This window comes from Eleutherodactylus coqui, chromosome 5 (assembly GCF_035609145.1).
Source record: "Eleutherodactylus coqui strain aEleCoq1 chromosome 5, aEleCoq1.hap1, whole genome shotgun sequence".
NCBI lineage: Eukaryota > Metazoa > Chordata > Amphibia > Anura > Eleutherodactylidae > Eleutherodactylus > Eleutherodactylus coqui.
Window position 1 is genome coordinate 26404910 of NC_089841.1, and position 22235 is coordinate 26427144.

The 22235-nt window shown below is 43.1% G+C and overlaps 1 protein-coding gene across 1 annotated transcript in view; it reads left to right on the forward strand.

Annotated features, from left to right (window-relative positions):
• LOC136627344 (zinc finger protein 345-like) overlaps positions 1-22235 on the forward strand; it is a 501744-nt gene that overhangs the window by 351996 nt on the left and 127513 nt on the right. The window contains exons 10-13 of the mRNA XM_066602359.1: positions 7670-7772; positions 11297-11388; positions 11473-11548; positions 12680-12777. Coding sequence (XP_066458456.1) covers positions 7670-7772; positions 11297-11388; positions 11473-11548; positions 12680-12777 — 369 coding nt within the window. The remainder of the gene's footprint in view (positions 1-7669; positions 7773-11296; positions 11389-11472; positions 11549-12679; positions 12778-22235) is intronic.

Here is a 22235-nt window from a genome sequence, read left to right on the forward strand (position 1 = left end):
TGTGAGGTAAATGAAAGCTGTGCTGTGATTGGTGTTATACTGCTGAGGTAAATGAAAGCTGCGCTGTGATTAGTGTTATACTGTGAGGTAAATGAAAGCTGTGCTGTGATTGGTGTTATACTGTGAGGTAAATGAGAGCTGTGCTGTGATTGGTGTTATACTGTTGGGTAAATGGAAGCTGTGCTGTGATTGGTGTTATACTGTGAGGTAAATGAAAGCTGTGCTGTGATTGGTGTTATACTGTGAGGTAAATGAAAGCTGTGCTGTGATTGGTGTTAGACTGTGAGGTAAATGAAAGCTGCGCTGTGATTGGTATTATACTGTGAGGTAAATGAAAGCTGTGCTGTGATTGGTGTTATACTGTGAGGTAAATGAAAGCTGCGCTGTGATTAATGTTATACTGTGAGGTAAATGAAAGCTGTGCTGTGATTGGTGTTATACTGTGAGGTAAATGATAGCTGTGCTGTGATTGGTGTTATACTGTGGGGTAAATGGAAGCTGCGCTGTAATTGGTGTTATACTGTGAGGTAAATGACAGTCGTGCTGTAATTGGTGTTATACTGTGAGGTAAATGAAAGCTGTGCTGTGATTGGTGTTATACTGTGAGGTAAATGAAAGCTGTGATGTGATTGGTGTTATACTGTGAGGTAAATGAAAGCTGCGCTGTGATTGGTATTATACTGTGAGGTAAATGAAAGCTGCGCTGTGATTGGTATTATACTGTGAGGTAAATGAAAGCTGTGATATGATTGGTGTTAGACTGTGAGGTAAATGAAAGCTGCGCTGTGATTGGTATTATACTGTGAGGTAAATGAAAGCTGCGCTGTGATTGGTATTATACTGTGAGGTAAATGAAAGCTGTGCTGTGATTGGTGTTATACTGTGAGGTAAATGAAAGCTGTGCTGTGATTGGTGTTATACTGTGAGGTAAATGGAAGCTGCGCTGTGATTGGTGTTATACTGTGAGGTAAATGATAGCTGTGCTGTGATTGGTGTTATACTGTGAGGTAAATGGAAGCTGTGCTGTGATTGGTGTTATACTGTGAGGTAAATGATAGCTGTGCTGTGATTGGTGTTATACTGTGAGGTAAATGGAAGCTGTGCTGTGATTGGTGTTATACTGTGAGGTAAATGATAGCTGCGCTGTGATTGGTGTTATACTGTAAGGTAAATGAAAGCTGCGCTGTGATTGGTGTTATACTCTGAGGTAAATGAAAGCTGTGCTGTGATTGGTGTTATACTGTGAGGTAAATGGAAGCTGTGCTGTGATTGGTGTTATACTCTGAGGTAAATGAAAGCTGTGCTGTGATTGGTGTTATACTGTGAGGTAAATGAAAGCTGTGCTGTGATTGGTAATATACTGTGAGGTAAATGAAAACTGTGCTGTGATTGTTGTTATACTGTGAGGTAAATGAAAGCTACGCTGTGATTGGTGTTATACTCTGAGGTAAATGAAAGCTGCGCTGTGATTGGTGTTATACTGTGAGGTAAATGAAAGCTACGCTGTGATTGGTGTTATACTGTGAGGTAAATGAAAGCTGTGCTGTGATTGGTGTTATACTGTAAGGTAAATGAAAGCTGCGCTGTGATTGGTGTTATACTGTGAGGTAAATGAAAGCTGCGCTGTGATTGGTGTTATACTGTGAGGTAAATGAAAGCTGTGCTGTGATTGGTGTTATACTGTAAGGTAAATGAAAGCTGCGCTGTGATTGGTGTTATACTGTGAGGTAAATGAAAGCTGTGCTGTGAATTGCCCCCATTCTCCGCGGCCAGCCTATCCATTAGATAGTGCTGACTGGCGAATATTCGGCGGCGGCTTCTGCTGCCGGGCGACAGCTTATGCGGCGGAGATCTGCCGCGGGACTTCGCAAAGCCCGTGGACAGCCGGCCTATCTGTACTGCTGTTTAGTGTTTGTTGTAATCTGCAGGAACCACTTCTCTTCATTCTTCCCTCAGCATATCCATGTTTTTGAGTTTCATTCACAAATACATTACTGAGTGTTATAATTTTTTTTTGTATTTACAACCAGACAATATTTGGCGATACTGTATTATTGTCTATGTAATAGTGCTATGTATCTCAGAAATGTAACGCGATAGATAGAATCTGATTCTCTCACTGAATTCAGCACCCCAAAATACGAAACTCAAACTACGACAGAATTACATTTTTAAAAATAATTCCAGCAAATGTTTTTATAAAATTTCTTATAGCAGACATCTATATTGTGCTCTAAAACACTGCAGCGCTTCAGAGAAAACCCTGTAAAAAGCAGCTTGGAGAAGAGTCAGTGGGGCGGTCGCTGCCGAATTCTCCTTGCCTGGGTCGGCTATCAGTCCAGCTGATCCGGGTGAGGAGAATCCTGTCAGGACTTTGTGTTGCCTGTAGTTCACGCATCATAAAACTCTGACAGCTTCATTTTAATACTTTTATATTAAAGGTGTTTTCCCATTACTTGATTCACAACAACACTGTTTCTACTGGTTACGGCTGACAATGTCACTGCTGCAGCCAATCCCTGGCCACAGAGCTGACCTTTATAGCCAGTGATGGGCTAGAGCAGTCACATGTCCGGGGCAGTACAAGGCCAAGAAGGACACAGTAGTTGTGAAGCAATTTCAACTAATGAAAAATTGCTTTTAAATGTTTCCACTTATTCCCTCCAGTAAATTTGTTTTTATGTAGTTTTTCTTGCGATTTTTTTCAGATTGGTTCATATTCTTTCCATTCAGGTTCCTACAGGACTAATTCATCAAAGATGGAGAAGGACAAAAACAAGATGGCGGAGAGTGTATTCAACCTCACCCTAGAGATACTCTACCAGCTGACTGGGGAGGTGAGAGATTCTGATGATGTCACATTACATCATTCTTATCTATGGTAATAAAAGATATCACTGGAGAGGTGATGGACTCTTGAAATATATATAATGATTAGAGATGAGCGAGCATACTCGCTAAGGGCAAATACTCGAGCAAGTATTGCCTTTTGCGAATAGCTGCCCGCTCGTCTGAAAAGATTCGGTTGCCGGTGGGGGGCGGGGAGATCGGCGAGGAACTGGGGAAGATCTCTCCCCCCCCCCCTCCCCCCCTGCTCACTCCCACAACTTACCGCTCACCCCCGCCGGCACCCGAATCTTTTGAAACGAGCGGGCAGGTACTCGCAAAAGGCAATACTTGCTCGAGTATTTGCCCTTGGCGAGTACGCTCGCTCATCTCTAATAGTGATATTTGTATGTTAAGAAAGACAAAAAACTCACTTTATGCGCTCCATCAAAAATTAGCAAGATGTAATAGTCTTACTTGTTGTGGGGTGCCTGGATTCCTGGCACCCCCAAAATCCCCGGAAGCAGAGAAGTTTCAACGATGCAGGAATATTTTGTTGTGGGGTGCCTGGATTCCTGGCACCCCCAAAATCCCCGGAAGCAGAGAAGTTTCAACGATGCAGGAATATTCTTTAAAAGGATTTATTGGATAAAAGAACAGGTGAGATGGTCTCCATTTATAGCAAAAGCATACACAGAGGGTAAAGGGAAGGGGAGGGACAGGAAGGGGACCATCTCCCTACTGTTCCCCATGCTTGATAAAGGCTTGACACAAGCCGAAACGCGTTGCAACGCCCACTCACCTGTTCTTTTATCCAATAAATCCTTTTAAAGAATATTCCTGCATCGTTGAAACTTCTCTGCTTCCGGGGATTTTGGGGGTGCCAGGAATCCAGGCACCCCACAACAAAATATTCCTGCATCGTTGAAACTTCTCTACTTCCGGGGATTTTGGGGGTGCCAGGAATCCAGGCACCCCACAACAAGTAAGACTATTACATCTTGCTAATTTTTGATGGAGCGCATAAAGTGAGTTTTTTGTCTTTCTTAACATACATCTTCTTCCTCCTTGACACGGTTGTTTCGGAGTCGCTCGCTGCAGCTCTCCCTTAGGGGATGTTCTAGGACCATCAATACATATTGCCATAAATCTGGTCTCCTAAAGAGCCTCAGTGGACCAACGAACTGACCGGTCTTTATCACAAGACCGGTGCAGTTGCGGTGAGTCCCTTTCTATATTCTATTATTCCCTTGTACACCATTGGAGCGCCGCTTCTGATATTTACCTCTACCTAATAGTGATATTTAATAATGTCTCCCCACATACAGGATTACACAGTAGTGAAGAAGACCTCTAGTGATGGCTGTCGGGCCCCTCTGTGTGATGCATGTGTAAGACCCCTGAGCCCAATCATGGGGCCCCCACCTCACCCCTTGATGCATGAGGACATCAATGTACAGAAGATTCTAGAACTCACCAACAAGATGATTGAACTGCTGACTGGAGAGGTGACGCTGCAGGGAATGCTGGGACATTATACAGTAACAGCACTGGAGGCTTCTGGGTGATGACTGTATATTGTGTTGTCAGGTTCCTATAAGGTGTCAGGATGTCGCTGTCTATTTCTCCATGGAGGAGTGGGAGTATTTAGAAGGACACAAGGATCTGTACAAGGAGGCCATGATGGAGACCCGCCAGCCGCTCCCATCACCAGGTAATAGACAGGACTAAATCCACGGGGGCTTTATTATCTGTATGTAAAGAATGACTTCAGTGTCTGTCTGTGTTTCCTCCAGTTCCATCCAGTAAGAGAAGCCCACCAGAGAGATGTCCCCATCCTCTTCTTCCACAGGACCATCAGGTAGGTGAAGATGTTCCTCTGATCTGTAGAAGGCTGTGAAGCTCTTGTCTTCAGTCTTATTTTATGTCTTCTACTTGTGTGATGAGGCTGGTGGAGATGGCAGGATTACAGCTGACCAAAGATATTAGATCAGTTGTGTCAAACTCATTTCACCAAGGGCCACATCAGTCTTATGGTTGCCTTCAATGGGACGATTGTAATTGTAAGACTGTATATTAATAGTGACCCCCTGTAGTAATAGTATCCATTATATTGGCCCTAGTAGTAATACCACCACCATGCTGCAGCTGCAGGCTGGGCAAGTGAAATGCCTGTTAGGTTGCAACACAGCCGTTGGGTCACATAAAATGAGGTAGCAGGCTGGAATGATTTGGGGAATCCAAGCGATTGTTGTATAGTTTCTACAGTCCTTAACATTGCCATTCCTTGGCAGTGGGATGAAAACTGGTCTTTTCGAATCCTTTGCCACATGCAGGTCCTCCAGATTGTTTAGCATCCTGTTGTCAGTGTAGCTCTTGGGACTAGTTAGAGTGGCTCTGCAGGGATTTCATCAATGCCAAGTGCTTTGCCTCATTGCCACTTCACTTTTAAGCAGGTCTGTTTCTAGATTCAGTCATGTAGGGACCTGAATGGAAAGAATATGAACCAGTGTAAAAACCACAAAAAAACTACATAAAAACAAATTTACAGAAGGGAATAAGAGGAAACATTTAAAAGCCATTTTCCCCATGTTCATCTGCTGGTGACAGTTCTTCTGTATATTCTTTCCATCTCTTCTTCATATATTCTGCTAGTCACTTATATTATTCCCATCATGATCCCTGATGTCTGATTGGCGGGGAAGGGGGGGGAGGCTTCTTCAACTGTTTCACAATGGCAAGTAATTCCCTAGCATTGCCCTTTTTATAGGCTAATTTAAGGAAGTTGTTCTTGTTTTTAGTGACTTCTCTAGGAAGCGCTCCCTCTATTTTTTTTTGTTTTGTTTTATTCCAAGGCTTTTAACCTTGTTTAGCATGTTAAGTTTTGGAAAGCACTGAAGGAGGTAGAAGTACTAGCACACCTGAACACATTTGTTAGTGCAAAAATCAAAATTTGCCATGCAATATGCTTTTAGATTCCAAATTCTTAAGATTATTTGAGTTCGGGTAGAGGCACATGATCTAATTACAATTATTCAAATCTATTATAATTAATTTATTATCATTAGTCAAAGAAACCTAAACATGCAAGATCAGCAATTTAAAAATGTTAAATTCCTTAAGGGAAAGCAGTGCAGACACAATAAAATCCTACATGATTAACTTCTCTGAACACAAAGGTACTTTAATTATAAACAATAATTTTTTAGAGATACGGGAGAACAGGGTCGAATGACCTGAGACATTCATTCTTGGGCCTTGACATGTTCTACTCATCGAGGTCCCTTCATATTCTCCAATACATTTTAGCAAATTTTGAAAAAGGAAAAGTACAAAATAATTGACACAGAAGATAGCTGCTTGCAAACAAAATGGCTACACATCGGATAGAACATGGAGTCATATTCATTTTAGGGCCCTCTACAACAATCAAGAAGCCACAGTGAGCACCAGGTATGGGGATACAGATTGGTTCAGGATCTAAAATGGCACAAGACAAGAATGCATCATCTTTTTTTTTTTTCAACCTCTATACTTTGGACACATGATAAGGACATGTTTGCTGGACAGCATCAAGAAGGACATGGGAATGGCCATCAGGCAATGGAAAGTAGCTACAGAAAATAAAGAAGCATGTCAGTGATTGGCAAAGTGCTTAAATACCTCCAAGCTGTTATATGTGTCTCCCATTCATTTTGAACACTATTTATATGCAAGAGGCCCTGACTAGACTCATTGAGCAAAACTGTCACTTCTGCATTTCCCAGTGGTGAGAACCTAAGACAATTCCCTTGGACCTCTGAATGATCCAGGGTGATAATCATAGTTCGTTCCATAAGGGAGATATGACTTCACATGGATAGCCTCAGTACCCAATTAAAATGTAATGCCTCGGCCTTCCCCAAGTACCCCAATCATGTATCTCAATTGAGAATCGTGGACACCTGCAAGACCCTCTATGGTTAAGCTACCAGAAAGCTACTGGTTAGTCTTTATTCTCATTGACGAGCATCAATGAGTTCAGCTTATCTCAATCAACCTCTTACTCATATGTCTAAAACATTACAATAGTAGCACATAAAGAAATAAAAGATCTCACTTTCCAGTAGGAGACTCTGCCTCCTGAGGACACATGGAACACAACTTTGGGCAGATAGAGATAAAGCTAGAGAAATCTCCTTGGGAATCTCCAAATAATGTCAGAGAAGTTAGAACAAAGCCCAATAGGAAAATAAGTTTTCTATTGAACCTTCTATAGATCTCTAACTCGAGAACAAACCAAAATAACTTCACACAGCTATATAGTGAAGTTAAATAAGCTCTAAATTTTATTGTAAAAATGTCAGGAAATATGGAATTTGTTTTCGAGATCTTACCACTAGAGCTCACTAGGAAGAAACTGAAAGTGAACTCCTGGCATCATGGCACTCAGAATGTGAACGCCAAATGCCTGGAGGACAGTGCCTGGCCCGACTTCATGAAGTTTGACTTGCAGATGAGCTCAAAATCATGGAGGAAGGGCATGCTGGCCTCTCCCAGCATACAGAGTGATAGGTATCTACCTGTACATTAAAGGGGAGAGAGCTGTGGGAGGGAAAAGCCAGCACTCCCCCCTCCGTGACTCAGAGCTCAGCTCAAAAGCAAACTTCATGAAGCTGCTGACAGAATCTCTTTAAGGAGCAATTGTAGCCTATAAATGGATCCACTGTGACATGACTCTGATAACTACTGCTGTCAGGTCATTTTTGGTCGTCATGATGATTAATGATCTTTTTGTGTCATGTAAAACCTTCCACACGACTTCTCCAACCGTCTTCTGACTTTTACAATATTTGTCTCACAGCTTTTGTATCAGGATGAAGATCTGACCAATATTAATACTACAGAGACAAATGTGAGGGGTGATCAGTGGTGTAAAGAGGAGATTCCTACAGGTAACCGCCCAGGTGAGTAGTAACCACTAAATACAGCAGAGTAGAGCTGACTAGTTCTCAATGTAAGAGTGCGAGTATTTAGAGGGACAGCTCGATGTGTTCAAGGACGCCACGTTAAAGGACCACCAGCCACTCAGATCTCTGGATAAGAGGAGACCTCTCTTGAAAATAGAGGGGAAAGCAAGTACGAGAGTTTCCTAAATTCACTTATTAATATATATACACTACCGTTCAAAAGTTTGGGGTCACCCAAACAATTTTGTGTTTTCCATGAAAAGTCACACTTATTCACCACCATGCGTTGTGAAATGAATAGAAAATAGAGTCAAGACATTGACAAGGTTAGAAATAATGATTTGTATTTGAAATAACATTGTTTTTACATCAAACTTTGCTTTCGTCAAAGAATCCTCCTTTTGCAGCAATTACAGCATTGCACACCTTTGACATTCTAGCTGTTAATTTGTGGAGGTAAGCTTGTGAAATTGCACCCCACGCTTCTAGAAGCATCTCCCACAAGTTGGATTGGTTGGATGGGCACTTCTGGCGTACCATACGGTCAAACTGCTCCCACAACAGCTCAATGGGGTTCAGATCTGGTGACTGCGCTGGCCACTCCATTACCGATAGAATACCAGCTGCCTGCTTCTGCTGTAAATAGTTCTTGCACAATTTGGAGGTGTGTTTAGGGTCATTGTCCTGTTGTAGGATGAAATTGGTTCCAATCAAGCGCTGTCCACTGGGTATGGCATGGCGTTGCAAAATGGAGTGATAGCCTTCCTTATGCAGAATCCCTTTTACCCTGTACAAATCTCCCACCTTACCAGCACCAAAGCAACCCCAGACCATCACATTACCTCCACCATGCTTAACAGATGGCGTCAGGCATTCTTCCAGCATCTTTTCATTTGTTCTGCGTCTCACAAACGTTCTTCTTTGTGATCCAAACACCTCAAACTTGGATTCATCCGTCCACAACACTTTTTTCCAGTCTTCCTCTGGCCAATGTCTGTGTTCTTTTGCCCATCTTAATCTTTTTCTTTTATTGGCCAGTCTCAGATATGGCTTTTTCTTTGCCACTCTGCCCTGAAGCCCAAAATCCCGCAGCCGCCTCTTCACTGTAGATGTTGACACTGGTGTTTTGCGGGTACTATTTAATGAAGATGCCAGTTGGGTGCCTGTGAGGCGTCTGTTTCTCAAACTAGAGACTCTAATGTGCTTATCTTCTTGCTTAGTTGTGCAACGCGGCCTCCCACTTCTTTTTCTACTCTGGTTAGAGCCTGTTTGTGCTGTCCTCTGAAGGGCATAGTACACACCGTTGTAGGAAATCTTCAATTTCTTAGCAATTTCTCGCATGGAATAGCCTTCATTTCTAAGAAGAAGAATAGACTGTCGAGTTTCAGATGAAAGTTCTCTTTTTCTGGCCATTTTGAGCGTTTAATTGACCCCACAAATGTGATGCTCCAGAAACTCAATCTGCTCACAGGAAGGTTAGTTTTGTAGCTTCTGTAACAAGCTAGACAGTTTTCAGATGTGTGAACATGATTGCACAAGGGTTTTCTAATCATCAATTAGCCTTCTGAGCCAATGAGCAAACACATTGTACCATTAGAACACTGGAGTGATAGTTGCTGGAAATGGGCCTCTATACACCTTTGTAGATTTTGCACAAAAAAACAGGCATTTGCAGCTAGAATAGTCATTTACCACATTAGCAATGTATAGAGTGCATTTGTTTAAAGTTAGGACTAGTTTAAAGTTATCTTCATTGAAAAGTACAGTGCTTTTCCTTCAAAAATAAGGACATTTCAATGTGACCCCAAACTTTTGAACGGTAGTGTACATAGGCAAAGCCTGCACAGATACTGATTCGCCACTAATACGCCAGATACTTCATAGTGTCCTACAAATGTGAAATTTCAACACAACCATTTTTTTAGGTCGTAAATAGTAAATGTAAATGGGTCACAACTTGATTATTCAAATCTAAGCTCAAAAGTAAGTGACCCACTAGGTAATGTAACTAATAACACACATCTGAACTGCACAAACATGGAATTTGCCATGACCCTTCTTTACGTCCAAAATAGAAAAAGCAAAGGGGTTGCAATATCAATATTCAATTCTAAGCGTGAAAATCTGCGATGCACAATATAGTTCTTTTTTTTTCAGAAACCATAAAGCCTAGGGAAATGAGTTGTATACTGAGGAGAATCTATCTCACCTCTATGTGTATATACTGAGGAGAACCTACTTCCCCTCTGTGTATATACTGAGGAGAACCTACTTCCCCTCTATGTGTATATACTGAGGAGAATCTACCTCACCTCTGTGTATATACTGAGGAGAATCTACCTCACCTCTATGTGTATATACTGAGGAGAATCTACCTCACCTCTATGTGTATATACTAAGGGGAATCTACCTCACATCTATGTGTATATACTAAGGGGAATCTACCTCACCTCTATGTGTATATACTGAGGAGAATCTACCTCACCTCTATGTGTATATACTGAGGAGAATCTACCTCACCTCTATGTGTATATACTGAGGAGAATCTACTTCCCCTCTATGTGTATATACTGAGGAGAATCTACCTCCCCTCTATGTGTATATACTGAGGAGAATCTACCTCCCCTCTATGTGTATATACTGAGGAGAATCTACCTCACCTCTATGTGTATATACTGAGGAGAATCTACCTCCCCTCTATGTGTATATACTGAGGAGAATCTACCTCACATCTATGTGTATATAATGAGGAGAATCTACCTCCCCTCTATGTGTATATACTGAGGAGAATCTACCTCACCTCTATGTGTATGCACTGAGGAGAATCTACCTCACATCTATGTGTATATAATGAGGAGAATCTACCTCCCCTCTATGTGTATATACTGAGGAGAACCTACTTCCCCTCTATGTGTATATACTGAGGAGAATCTACCTCACCTCCAGGTGTATATACTGAGGAGAATCTACCTCACGTCTATGTGTATATAATGAGGAGAATCTACCTCCCCTCTATGTGTATATACTGAGGAGAACCTACTTCCCCTCTATGTGTATATACTGAGGAGAATCTAGCTCACCTCTATGTGTATATACTGAGGAGAATCTACCTCACCTCTATGTGTATATACTGAGGAGAATCTAACTGACCTCTATGTGCATATACTGAAAGGTTGTAAAGTACGTAAGGAAGCAGCGATGGACTGCAGAGATGGAACATGCCTCTAAGAAGGGGCTGCAACCTCTAGTCTGGGGGTAAATTTGAATAAAAATGGGCTTTACCTTTTAAGGGTAAAAAGTGAGGAGAGTGAGAGGGGTGGCACATTCTGCAGAGGGACTTTGGTATATGCAGTCTGTGTATATACATATTCTATTCCTCTGTTCCTCTGAAGTAACCATGACTTTATAAACTTTTCTGTGCGAACAACCGGTATACATTTGTACCAAATTAACTTGGACAAAGACAGATATATAAGATAGTCACATATATAATGTATTCAGTCTCTGGTTATTTCCTATAGATGGTTCCAGTAGGGGAAACCCACCAGAGAGATGTTCCAGCCATCCATATTCTCAGGACTGCCGAGAGGAAAATGTCCCAGAGAACCAGCAGGTAGATGACGCTGATGTCCTACCAGAATCTGACCATAAAGTGATGGAACCAAGGATCATTTTACTTTTTTTTTCTTTTGTTTAGTGTGAAAATCTGAAGGCTATAAAGGTTGAGGTTAAAGATGAAGCAGAAGAGACGGATATAATGGCTGATCAGCAGTGTAAGAAGGGGGGGGCTGTCGCTGCACATCACCTAGAGCCCATCATATGCTCATCACATGCATATAGGGTTGCCACCTTTGTCACGAAAAAATACCGGTCCATGGTAAAAAAAAAAAAAAAGGGTCGTGGCTATCACAGCTTTTTTTTTTCTCCTGGAACCCGTCCAGCGGCTGTGCGCATGCGTGGGATCCAGGCCAGCGTGTTATCCCAAGTAGATGACATTTAGTGTGAATCTCACTAAATGTCATCTATTCGCAAGAACAAGTTGCAGTCTGCAGACGTTCGCGTCGCATACAGTCTACACGCAGGCACGTGTGACCTCCCCCAGAGCGGCCCCAGCGTTAATAGTGACATCCTACAGATCGGCTCCAGTGGTAATAGTGACATCTCACAGTGGCCCCCAGTGGTGGTAATGACACCCCACAGAGCGGCCCAGCATTAATAGTGTAACCATAGAGCGGCCCCAGCATTTATAGTGACACCCCACAGAGCAGCCCCAGCATTAATAGTGACACCCCACAGTGGCTCCTGTAGTAATGGTGATATCCCACAGCGGCCCCCTGTAGTAATAGTGACATCCCACAGCGGCCCCCTGTAATAATGGTGACACCTCACAGCAGCCCCCTGTAGTGACAGTGCCTCTTTGAGACCCATATACTTACCTTCTCCTCTTCATGGAAGCACCCCTGCCAGGCACGCTGCCAGCAGCGCTAATCGCAGGTGCTCACTGTTATGTCACTGTGCTGCTGGACGCTTCCTCCCCTGCTCTCGCAGAACCTAGGAGATGTCAGGGGAGAGGGAGAAGGATCCCGGCTGCACACAGACGTCACAGTGTGCGCTGGGATCAGCACCACTAGCAGTGCAGCTGAGTGAATACCGTCAGGAGAGTCGCGGCCCCTGCCGGTATTCACTAACGTGGTGTGCGGCTGGCGGCTCTGCGTGCCAGCAGGAAGGGCTCTGCATGCCGCCTCTGGCACACATGCCATAGGTTCGCCACCACTGCTGCCTGACCAAAATACCGGCCTGTAATATGGCCAGTAAAAAAAAATACCGGCCAGGCTGGTGAACTACCAGCCGGGTGGCAACCCTACATGCAGATAATCTATTCTGTGACTGTGTGTTTCCTACAGATGGACTCATCGAAAGAAACCCACCAGAGAAATGTCCCAGCCATCTATATTCCCAGAACTGTCCAGAAGAAAAGCCAAGTGTCCCAGAGAACCATCAGGTAGGTGAAGCTGAGATTAACGCAAATTCTCTATAGATGGTAATGCAGCTTTCTACTAGACTCCTCTACGCTGTTTTTCATATTGATGGCTATGGTAGGTAGAGGTTACAAATGGTGTCTGGTTTCATGAATCATAGTATTGCACTTCCACCTTTTGGGGCATCCAATTTGCAATTGAGATTATGTGTGGAACAAATGTAAAGTTTTGTAGTATAAGTCATAGACTAACTGCACAATTATAATCAGCTGGTGCTAAATCTAACTGAATATTGTTATGTACTGAATGAAGCATTAAGTCATTTGTTATATTCATAGAGTTGCAGTCAAAATTATTCAACCTCTGCAGATTAGGTATATTTTCCAAATTTAGAAACGCTATGGAAAGCTTTACACAGCGTCATCCAATCGCTGGTGGATCATCACCTCTGGACATGCAGCCTAACATAGTATTTTCGGCTGAAAAAAGACATATTTCCATCCAGTTGGGTCTATTTCTCCAGAGGAAGACAGAAAAATGTTGATCCAGAGGAAGACAGAAAAAACCTCAATGAGTTATAAGATAATTTTCCTTATTGTCTCCATGATCGCACCACCTGAGATTGTCTTCTCCTGATAGGACAGGAAAATACAGAGGTTTAAAGCTCTCTCCCTCTTCCACCTTCCTCAGTGTTTTTCCTGTCATGCCAGATATTTAGAGAGGTGTTGGGATCTGTCCCAACATGAAAAGCTGAATACTCACAATGGATCGGAGTCGGCAGGAGCTGTTCTCCCTTCCTGAGGATCTTCTGTACTACTGTACCATTCAGCATGAGTACTCCAGTACTGGACATGCCTGAATCAGCTGCTACCTATGGGTTCGTTAGTAGCCCGTTGGGTAACCACTTCTGAAACTTTCATTTTTTTAAAAAACGTTTATATATTTATACGTTCTTTCCCTGTTGTTATTGCTAGGGGGACAATAAGGTAGACAGACCAGCAAAACTAAGGTTAAAATAATGTGCAGTATGCTTAAAAAAATTACCGCCCGCAAATTATGCATAGCTAATGTCATAAAGGAGGAATACGGGGGTTTATGGATGACATCAGGCTAATGGTTAGGTAAGAGGTCTGCTCCGCTCTTGTGTCTCAGGACACCCGCTACTAAAATCTATTTCAAAACATGGAATAAGACCTAGTAGCTATGGCAACTGCTCCAACTCAGTCTGTATTTTCAGACTTCAAGCAGCAAGCAGACCCCATAGAATCCTCAGACGAGGATGACTATAAAAAATTTCTCTTTAATTCGGGGGACGTTTCTGAGCTCATAAAAGCTGTCAGAGCCACTCTCAAAGGCCGCGTTTCATTCAAGACGAGGTCTTTGGAAGCCATGGGGAGAGACATATGATCACCTTTCCAGTCCATGCCAACACTCACAAATTAATTTAAAAAGAATGGAACAGACCATATATGGGATATTTTTCTACCAAAAGCATCGAAAAACACTATGCTTTTTCGGAGGAAGACTGCACAGATTGGGAAAAGGTGTCCAGAGTGGACATACCTATAGCCAAGGTAGCTAAACACACGACCCTGCCTTTTGAATATGCCACCCAACTAAAGGAGCCCATGGACTGGAAAGCCTCCTAAAAAAGACCTGGGAGGCAGCCTCTAGCCTGCTCAGACCCGGAGTGCCAGCTACTTGCGTGGCTATAATGCTGAACATCCGGCTGAACCAATTGGAGTTGCATATCTGCAACACAACTCTGAAAGAGTAGATCCTTGACTCGCTCCCAGTTTTAAAAATGGTGACTAGATTTTTTTTAGCAGATACATCAGCTCAAACGCTGAAACTGTCAGCACGCACAGCGGCCTTATTCAACTCTACACAAAGGGTGCCACAGCTCAATTCCAGGTCGGAGAACTTGACCTCCCAGTGTAGGCTGCGTTTATTACCATAACACTGGCAATTTCTGTTTGGTCCATATCTAGACAAGATCCTGGAAAAAGTTGCTGATATAAAAGGGGCTTTCCCAAGGAGAGACAACAAAAGCGGAAATCTATTTTTTGGGCCTCAACTCAGTAATCAGAACCTTACAGAAGCAAAGGCAACACAGGCCACTGGAGCTACCCCAAAGGGGGCAGAGGGAGAGGTTTCCTCCTTAACCCACATCAGGGGGAGTTCTCCAAACCAAGACCATGATGTCATTCTGCTAGGGGTGAGACTGCAGGCCTTCTCAAGTCAGTAGGCCCCATTTTGTGAGAGCACCTGGATCCCCCAAAATCCTAGAGTAAGGGTAGCAGATAGAGCTCCTATTTCGCCCCAAGCAAAAATTCTTGACCACGTCAGGCTCATCAATTAAATCTCCAACAGCAAGTACAGGATTTGCTGCAACTGAAGGTGGTAACTCCAGTTTCCCAGGAAGAAATATTGACAGGCCATTACTCCAGGCTCTTTCTGATGAAAAAACCCTGCAGGAAATCCCACATAAGGTACAGGAGATTTAAAAAGGAGTCAGTTTCCTCTGCTGTGAAACTAAGAAAGAAAAGAGCTTTTATGGCATCCATATATTTAAAAGATGCCTTTTTTCATGTCTTGATTCATGCCAAATCCCAGAAACTCCTCAGATTCGCACTGCGCATGGGAAGGAGAACGAGTCACTTCCAATTTACTTGCCTGCCAATTGGGATATTGTCAGCCCCCTGCATTTTCACCAAAATTATGGCAGAGCTGGCAGCCAGCTGAAGACCGAAATCTATCTTAATTGTGCCTTATCTGGACGACATCTTAGTCATGGCAGAAACCAGGGAGCTCCTAGTCGAGTACCTGGCAATAACGGTCCACCTCCTTCTATAACCTGGTTGGATTATCAATTGGGAGAAGTTAGACTCAACCCCCAGCCAGAGAAAGTCCTTTTTGGGAATCCTGCTTGACTCAAAGTGACAACACTCCTACCTCCCAATATCCAAGCTAAAGGAACCGCAGCTACTCATCAAGTCATTATGAAGCTCAGAACCTGCTCTATTCGAACAGCCATGTCCCTAGTGGGGAAGCTATCTTCATGTATCCAGGCGGTGGTACTGGCTCAATCCCCAACAAGGACTTTACAAAGGTCAGTCCCCTCAGCCTGGGACAGAAAACAGTCTTTACTGAACAGAAAGACGAATAAAGAAAACACAGTGAAAGTGTCCCTATGTTAGTGGCTGTCAATGTCAAACCTCTCAAGGGGGGTCCATTGGCTGCAAGACCCAGTGGTCTGCATTACAACAGATGCCAGCGCACGGGGTTGGGGCACTCATGTAGAGAAGCTATATCTTCAGGGGTCCTGGCCACGGTACAGGGGGCTTCGGGCACTCTGGGAGGCTCTGCAGCAGTCAGGAGAGGCCGCCCACAAACAACACCTGAAAATCCTATCTGGCAATGTCACGGCAGTAGCCTACATTTGGCATCAAGGTGGAAGAAGATACCCATCCTTGCAGAACCTATCTCAAAAGATCTTCCACTGGGCAGAATAGCACGATTTATCAATTTCAGAGACCCACTTGAGGGGATTTCTAAATCAGAAAGCAGATTACCTCAGTTGGCAACATCTAGACCCTGGGTAATGGTCCCTGTCTCGTGACGCCATTAGTATCTTGACAGACGGGTGGGGAGCCCCACAGAAAGACCTGTTTCAATCAAGAAAAAATGCAAGGTAGAAGTGTTCTTTTCTCTCAGCCCGAGGGACCATCTGACTGCAGTGTATGCTCTAACCTAAGACTGGGGCCAGGGGTTAGTCTACACATTTTTCTCAATCCCACTATTTCCAAGGGCCCTCCAAGAATTTTGTCACAAGACGTGCACCCTTCTACTTGTAACCCCATTGTGGCCAAGGCAAAATTGGTTTGGTTTACTAAAAAATCTAAGTGTATAGGATCCAGTCCAACTACCAGTTCGATTGGACCTTCTATGCCAGGGTGCCCTAAACCATGCAGACATAGCGAGCCTTCATCTATCAGAATGATTATTGAGAAATCCATGCTGCTGGGAAGAGGCTACTCCGAAAAGACGTAGGCACTCTTGTCCAGCAGAAATGAAGCCACTAATAAGATATATCACAAAGTCAGGAAAAATTTTGCATCTTGTTGCCAGGAGAAAGAATTCCCATTTAGTTCCCCTGACATACCTACTATCCTAGAATTCCTCCAGGAAGGTTTGGATAAGGGACTTTCTCCTAGTATACTGAAGTAGCGAATCCAAGTAGCGTCTCTCATTGCTTTTTATGACACCAGACTCTTGATCTCTAGGTTACTAAAAGCTACAGACAGGTTAAAGTCTAAAATCCTTAACCTAGCCCCAAAATGGAACCTGAACTGAGTCCTTAGAGCTCTATCCTCACCTCTATTTGAGCCTATAAATTAATTTCCCATTAGAACCTTGACATTAACCCATTCCCGCTGCAGGGCGTAAGTTTACGTCCTGGGAGCGGGGTACTTCCCGCAACAGGGCGTAAACTTACGTCCTGGAGATAGCGCGGGATCACATATGATCCAGCGCTATCCCGCAGCGGGAGCCGGCTGTCAGTCACAGCCGGCGTCTCGCTGCAGCAGCGGGGGGACATCGGAGATGCGCCCGCCACTGTTAACCCCTTCCCTGCCGCGATCTAAGTAGATCGCGGCAGGGAAAGAGTTCACAGCGGGAGCGCGGCTCCCTCTGTGTCTCCGGCCGGAACTCGCGATGTCATCGCGAGAGCCCGGCCTGTCACCATGGCAACAGGACGCCAGACACTGGCGTCCTGTATTGCCTATGCCTGAGATCGCTGTATGAGCGATTAAGGCATGGGAGAGCAGTAGCTCTGCCATGCCTTATGACAGCGATCATCAGGGCAGTGATTAAAGTCCCTCAGAGGGACACAAACAGTGTAAAAAAAAAGAAAGATTTAAAAAATGAATTAAAAAAAATGTAAAAAAAAAGAGTAAAAAAACCATTTTTTATGCTTTTTCTCAGATTAGCATAAAAAAAGGTAAAAAATAAATAAAACCCCACATATTTGGTATTGTCACGTCCGTAATGATGCGTACAATAAGTTGCACATGCTTTTGACTGTGCATCGAAAAAAACGCAAAAAAAAAGCTAAAAAACTGAGGCAAAATGCTCATTTTTAGCATTTTGCCTCACTAAAAATGCAATAAAAGTGATCAAAAAAGTCGTATGTATGCCAAAATGGTACCAATAAAATCTACAGCTCGTCTCGCAAAAAATAAGCCCTCATAGAGCTCTGTACATCAAAAAATAAAAAAGTTACGTGACTTTGAATGCAGCAATTTAGAATAGAAAAAAGATTTCCAAAAAAAGGGTTTTTATTGCAGAAAAGTGGGAAAACCTAAAAAAAATGTTAGAATTTTGGTATCGTTGTAACCGTACCGGTCTGCAGAAAAAATGGAAAGTCTCATTTATGCTGCATGATTAACGGTGTAAAAAAAAAGTAAAAAAATCTATGGCAGAATTGATGCGTTTTCTCTCTCTGCTATCATTAAAAAAAAAAAAATTTTACAATATAGTCTATGTACCCAAAATTGGCATCGATAAAAACTACAGTTCGCCACGCAAAAAACAAGCCCTTATACGGCCGCGTCCACGGAAAAATAAAAAAGTTATGGCTTTTGAAAAATGGAGATGGAAAAATACCAAAAAATCGCTTGGTCCTCAACGCCAAAATAGGCCATGTCATGAAGGGGTTAAAGTCAATCCTTTATCCAATTTTTTTGGCCCCAATAGGGCAAAGAGGACATTTAAAAATTCCATGGCTAGATGAATCCATCTAGCTATCACAGAAGCCTATGTGGCAATAGATATGACTGTCCAAGACCACCTTAATGCCCACTCTGCATCTTGGGCAGAAAGAGCCTCTGCGTCTGTGGAGCTGATATGTGAAGCCGCGACATGAAAGAGGTTGCATACTTTCACCAAACACTATAGAATAGATATGTGGGCAGACAAGGATTTGGCCTGGAGTAAGGTCCTCTCCTTTCATCAAGGTGCCACCTTGATGAAATTTAGTTGGTATGTCTCAGGTGGTGCTGTTGTGGAGAAGATAGGGAAAAGTTAGAGTAGACTAATGGTAATTGTTTTTTCAGAGGGTCTCCACGACAGCATGCGTACATTCCCAACCCCCCCACCCCCCCTCGGAAAAAATACTTTATTTTCCATTTAAACATATAAACCTACAGCAGCTGTAGGTACCGTATATACCGACGTATAAGACGACTTTTGAACCCCGAAAAATCTGCTCTGAAGTCGGGGGTCGTCTTATACGCCGGTAATACAAAAAATAAAGTGTAAAAAAAAAAAAAATCATTACTCACCTCCCCCGGTGTTCTGCGGCGCTGCTGCAGGCTGTCGCTCCCTCCTGGTCCCCGGCAGAGCATTGCTTTCTGGACGCAGGGCTTGAAATCCCCGCCTCCAGAAAGCTAATACTGTGATTGGCTAACACACGCTGTCAGCCAATCACAGCCATTCAATGACATCATTGAATGACTGTGACTGGCTGAAGGCGCACGTGTGTTAGCAAATCACAGCCATTCAATGATGTAATTGAATGGCTGTGATTGGCTGAAGGCTCGTGTGTTTTAGCCAATCACAGCCATTCAATGATGTCATTGAATGGCTGTGATTGGCTGACGGCCCTGCGTCCAGAAAGCAATGCTCTGCCGGGGACCAGGAGGGAGCGACAGCCTGCAGCAGCGCCGCAGAACGCCGGGGAAGGTGAGTAATGATTTTTTTTTTTTTGCTCCACTGTATTCCTGGCGTATAAGGTGACAGTTGGGGGGTCGTCTTATACGCCCCGTCGCCTTATACGCCGGAATATACGGTAGTTGTTTTTAGTTAGGCTCCTACTCCTGCCGATTCATTATAAAACACTGAGGAAGGTGTGCGATGGGGAAGCTTTAAACCTCTCTGTATGCTCCTGCCCTGTCAGGGGGAGGGGAGCTCAGGTGGTGCTGTTGCGCAGACTCTCTGAAAAACTAATCTAACTTTTCCTCATTTTAGGGCTAAATATTCCTTCCCAGCAATCCAGAATAATCCTGGGATCACCAACCCTTCTGAAGTAATCAGTGATATAACATGTAATACTATTACACTCCATGCTCCTCTTGTACTCTTTTTAGTGAGTTCTCCATGACCACGTCCTCCGGCAGAGAGTTCCATAGTCTCTCTGCTTTTACAGTAAAGAACCCCCTTCTATGTTTTTTTAATAATCTCTCTGGGTATTGTAGTCCACCCATTCTAGTTATTACTTTAGTTGGCCACCTATGAACCCACTCAAACTCTGATATGTCCTTCTTGAGTAACGGTGCTCAAAACTGTCCACAATATTCCATGTGTGGTCTGACCAGTGACTTGTAAAGAGGAAGAACAATGTTCTCGTCATGCACCCCAAGACCTCTTTTGATGCCACCCTATTTGCTTGGCAGCAGCTGCCTGACTCTGGTTGCTCCAACTAAGTTTACAGTCAACTAAAATCCCCAAGTTCTTCTCCATGTCAGTGTTACCCAGTGGTTTCCCATTTAGTGTGTAATGGTGACATGTATTTTCCTTGCCCACTCAGATAATCATAACCCTTATACCTTTGAGTCTTAATTAATATTAGGAACAGTGTTGGTATAAAAACATAACTGAATTACTTGTCTAACCAAGACATGTGGATGTAAATCCTGGATAATTGTCAGTGCAAGTAAGAAAAAAAGATAAAAGAAATCCACTTGTCAGATAATCAGGAAGACAAACGCACTTAATATTGAAAACAAGTTTGTTATTCTGTGGTTACTTTGCTGTAAAGGGACGACCTTTATAATCTGGAGCAGTTTGACGCCCATTCTGGTCATTTAGAATTAAATACAGCTACAAAATACAAACATTTATAGAATTAAAGAGATTCTGTCACCGGGTTCATGACGTTTGGCTTGGAGTTGAGCTCTGAGTCATGGAGGCGGTCGTGCTGACTTTTCCCCGCCTGCAGCATACAGAGTGATGGCTCTCTTCCTATATACAGAAGGAGAGAGAGCTGTCAGTCTGCAGGATGTGGGAGGGAGAAGCCAGCATGGCCCCCTCCGTGACTCAGAGCCTAGCTCCAAGCCAAACTTCATGAACCGGTGACAGAATCCCATTCGGGAGCAATTATAGGCTAAAAACAGATCTACTTTCACATGACTGATAATTACTGCTGTCAGGTCATTTTTATTTATCAGAACAATTAACTTTTTAAGAACATTGCCCTTTTTTCCATTTTCGTTTTTCCTCCCCCTTTTTAAAAAATCGTAACTCTCTTATTTATCCATTGACATAGATGTCTGAAGGCTTGTTTTTTGCAGGACGAGTTGTATTTTTCAATGGTACTATTAAATATACCATATAATGTACTGGAAACCTTTTAAAAATTCTAAGTGGAGTAAAATTTAAAAAAAAAACCTAACGAAATTCCACCATCTTTGGGTGCGTCCTGTTTCTACGGGCCAAAAATATTGCAAAAAAAATGCCATAACTTTATTTTAGGGGTTAGTACAAAAACTACAATACCAAACATATAGTTTTCTTTTCGCTATACTACTTTTAGTTTTTTTCAAAGATACAATTTTTTTTATTATTTTCTGGCACTATCTTCTGACCGCAATAACTTTTTTTAATGTTGTCGTCAACATACTTGTGCGAGGGCCCATGTTTTGCGGAATTACCTGTGGTTTGCGTTGGTACAATTTGGAATACAATTTTGCTCGCTTTTTATTACATTTTTTCTTGGAGACCAAAACAGTGCATTTCTGGCATTTCCCTTTTTTTCTGCCTACATTCATCCTTCGGGATAAATAATGTGTTACTTTGATAGATCAGACTTTTATGGACGCAGTGATACCAATTTCTTTTATTATTTAGATTATCCTATGTTCAATCTTTTATTAAGCTTTTTCAAATAGCAACAGTGCAGTAAATCAAGCTGGAAAACAATCTTCAGTCAAGATTTGAGTATTAGTACCAGCAAGATAACATTTTGAAATTCTGCTCCTGTAGTTTACCAAATTTAGTACTCTTGTGACACAGAAGGAAGGCCCTCTGCCATTCTGGCCTAGAGCGACTCCTCCCCAGCTCCAGTTCCCATTAGCCCGTTTAACTAGGGAACGTGTCCCCCGTCTCACCAGCAAGCAGCATTTTGTGTATTACCAAGATCCGATGTTCAGTAGGGGCTGGTGACATACTCAGGGATTCAAATGGCGTCAACTGTTGACCTACACCCCCCCGGGCGTCAGGGTCTCCACGAAACCCCTTATCTGAAAATAACTCTGCCATGCCCCAGGGAAGGGGGGATCTTGAGTCAATGTAAAACTCCCTCAGGGGCTTCACCCTAGTTTGGGTTACCACATCTCTGACTCAGAGGGTCGCAGAGCTAAGGAGAGGGATAAGATAGTGTTATTACACCTAGCAGCCGTGGACTGCGGATTGGCTACCAAGA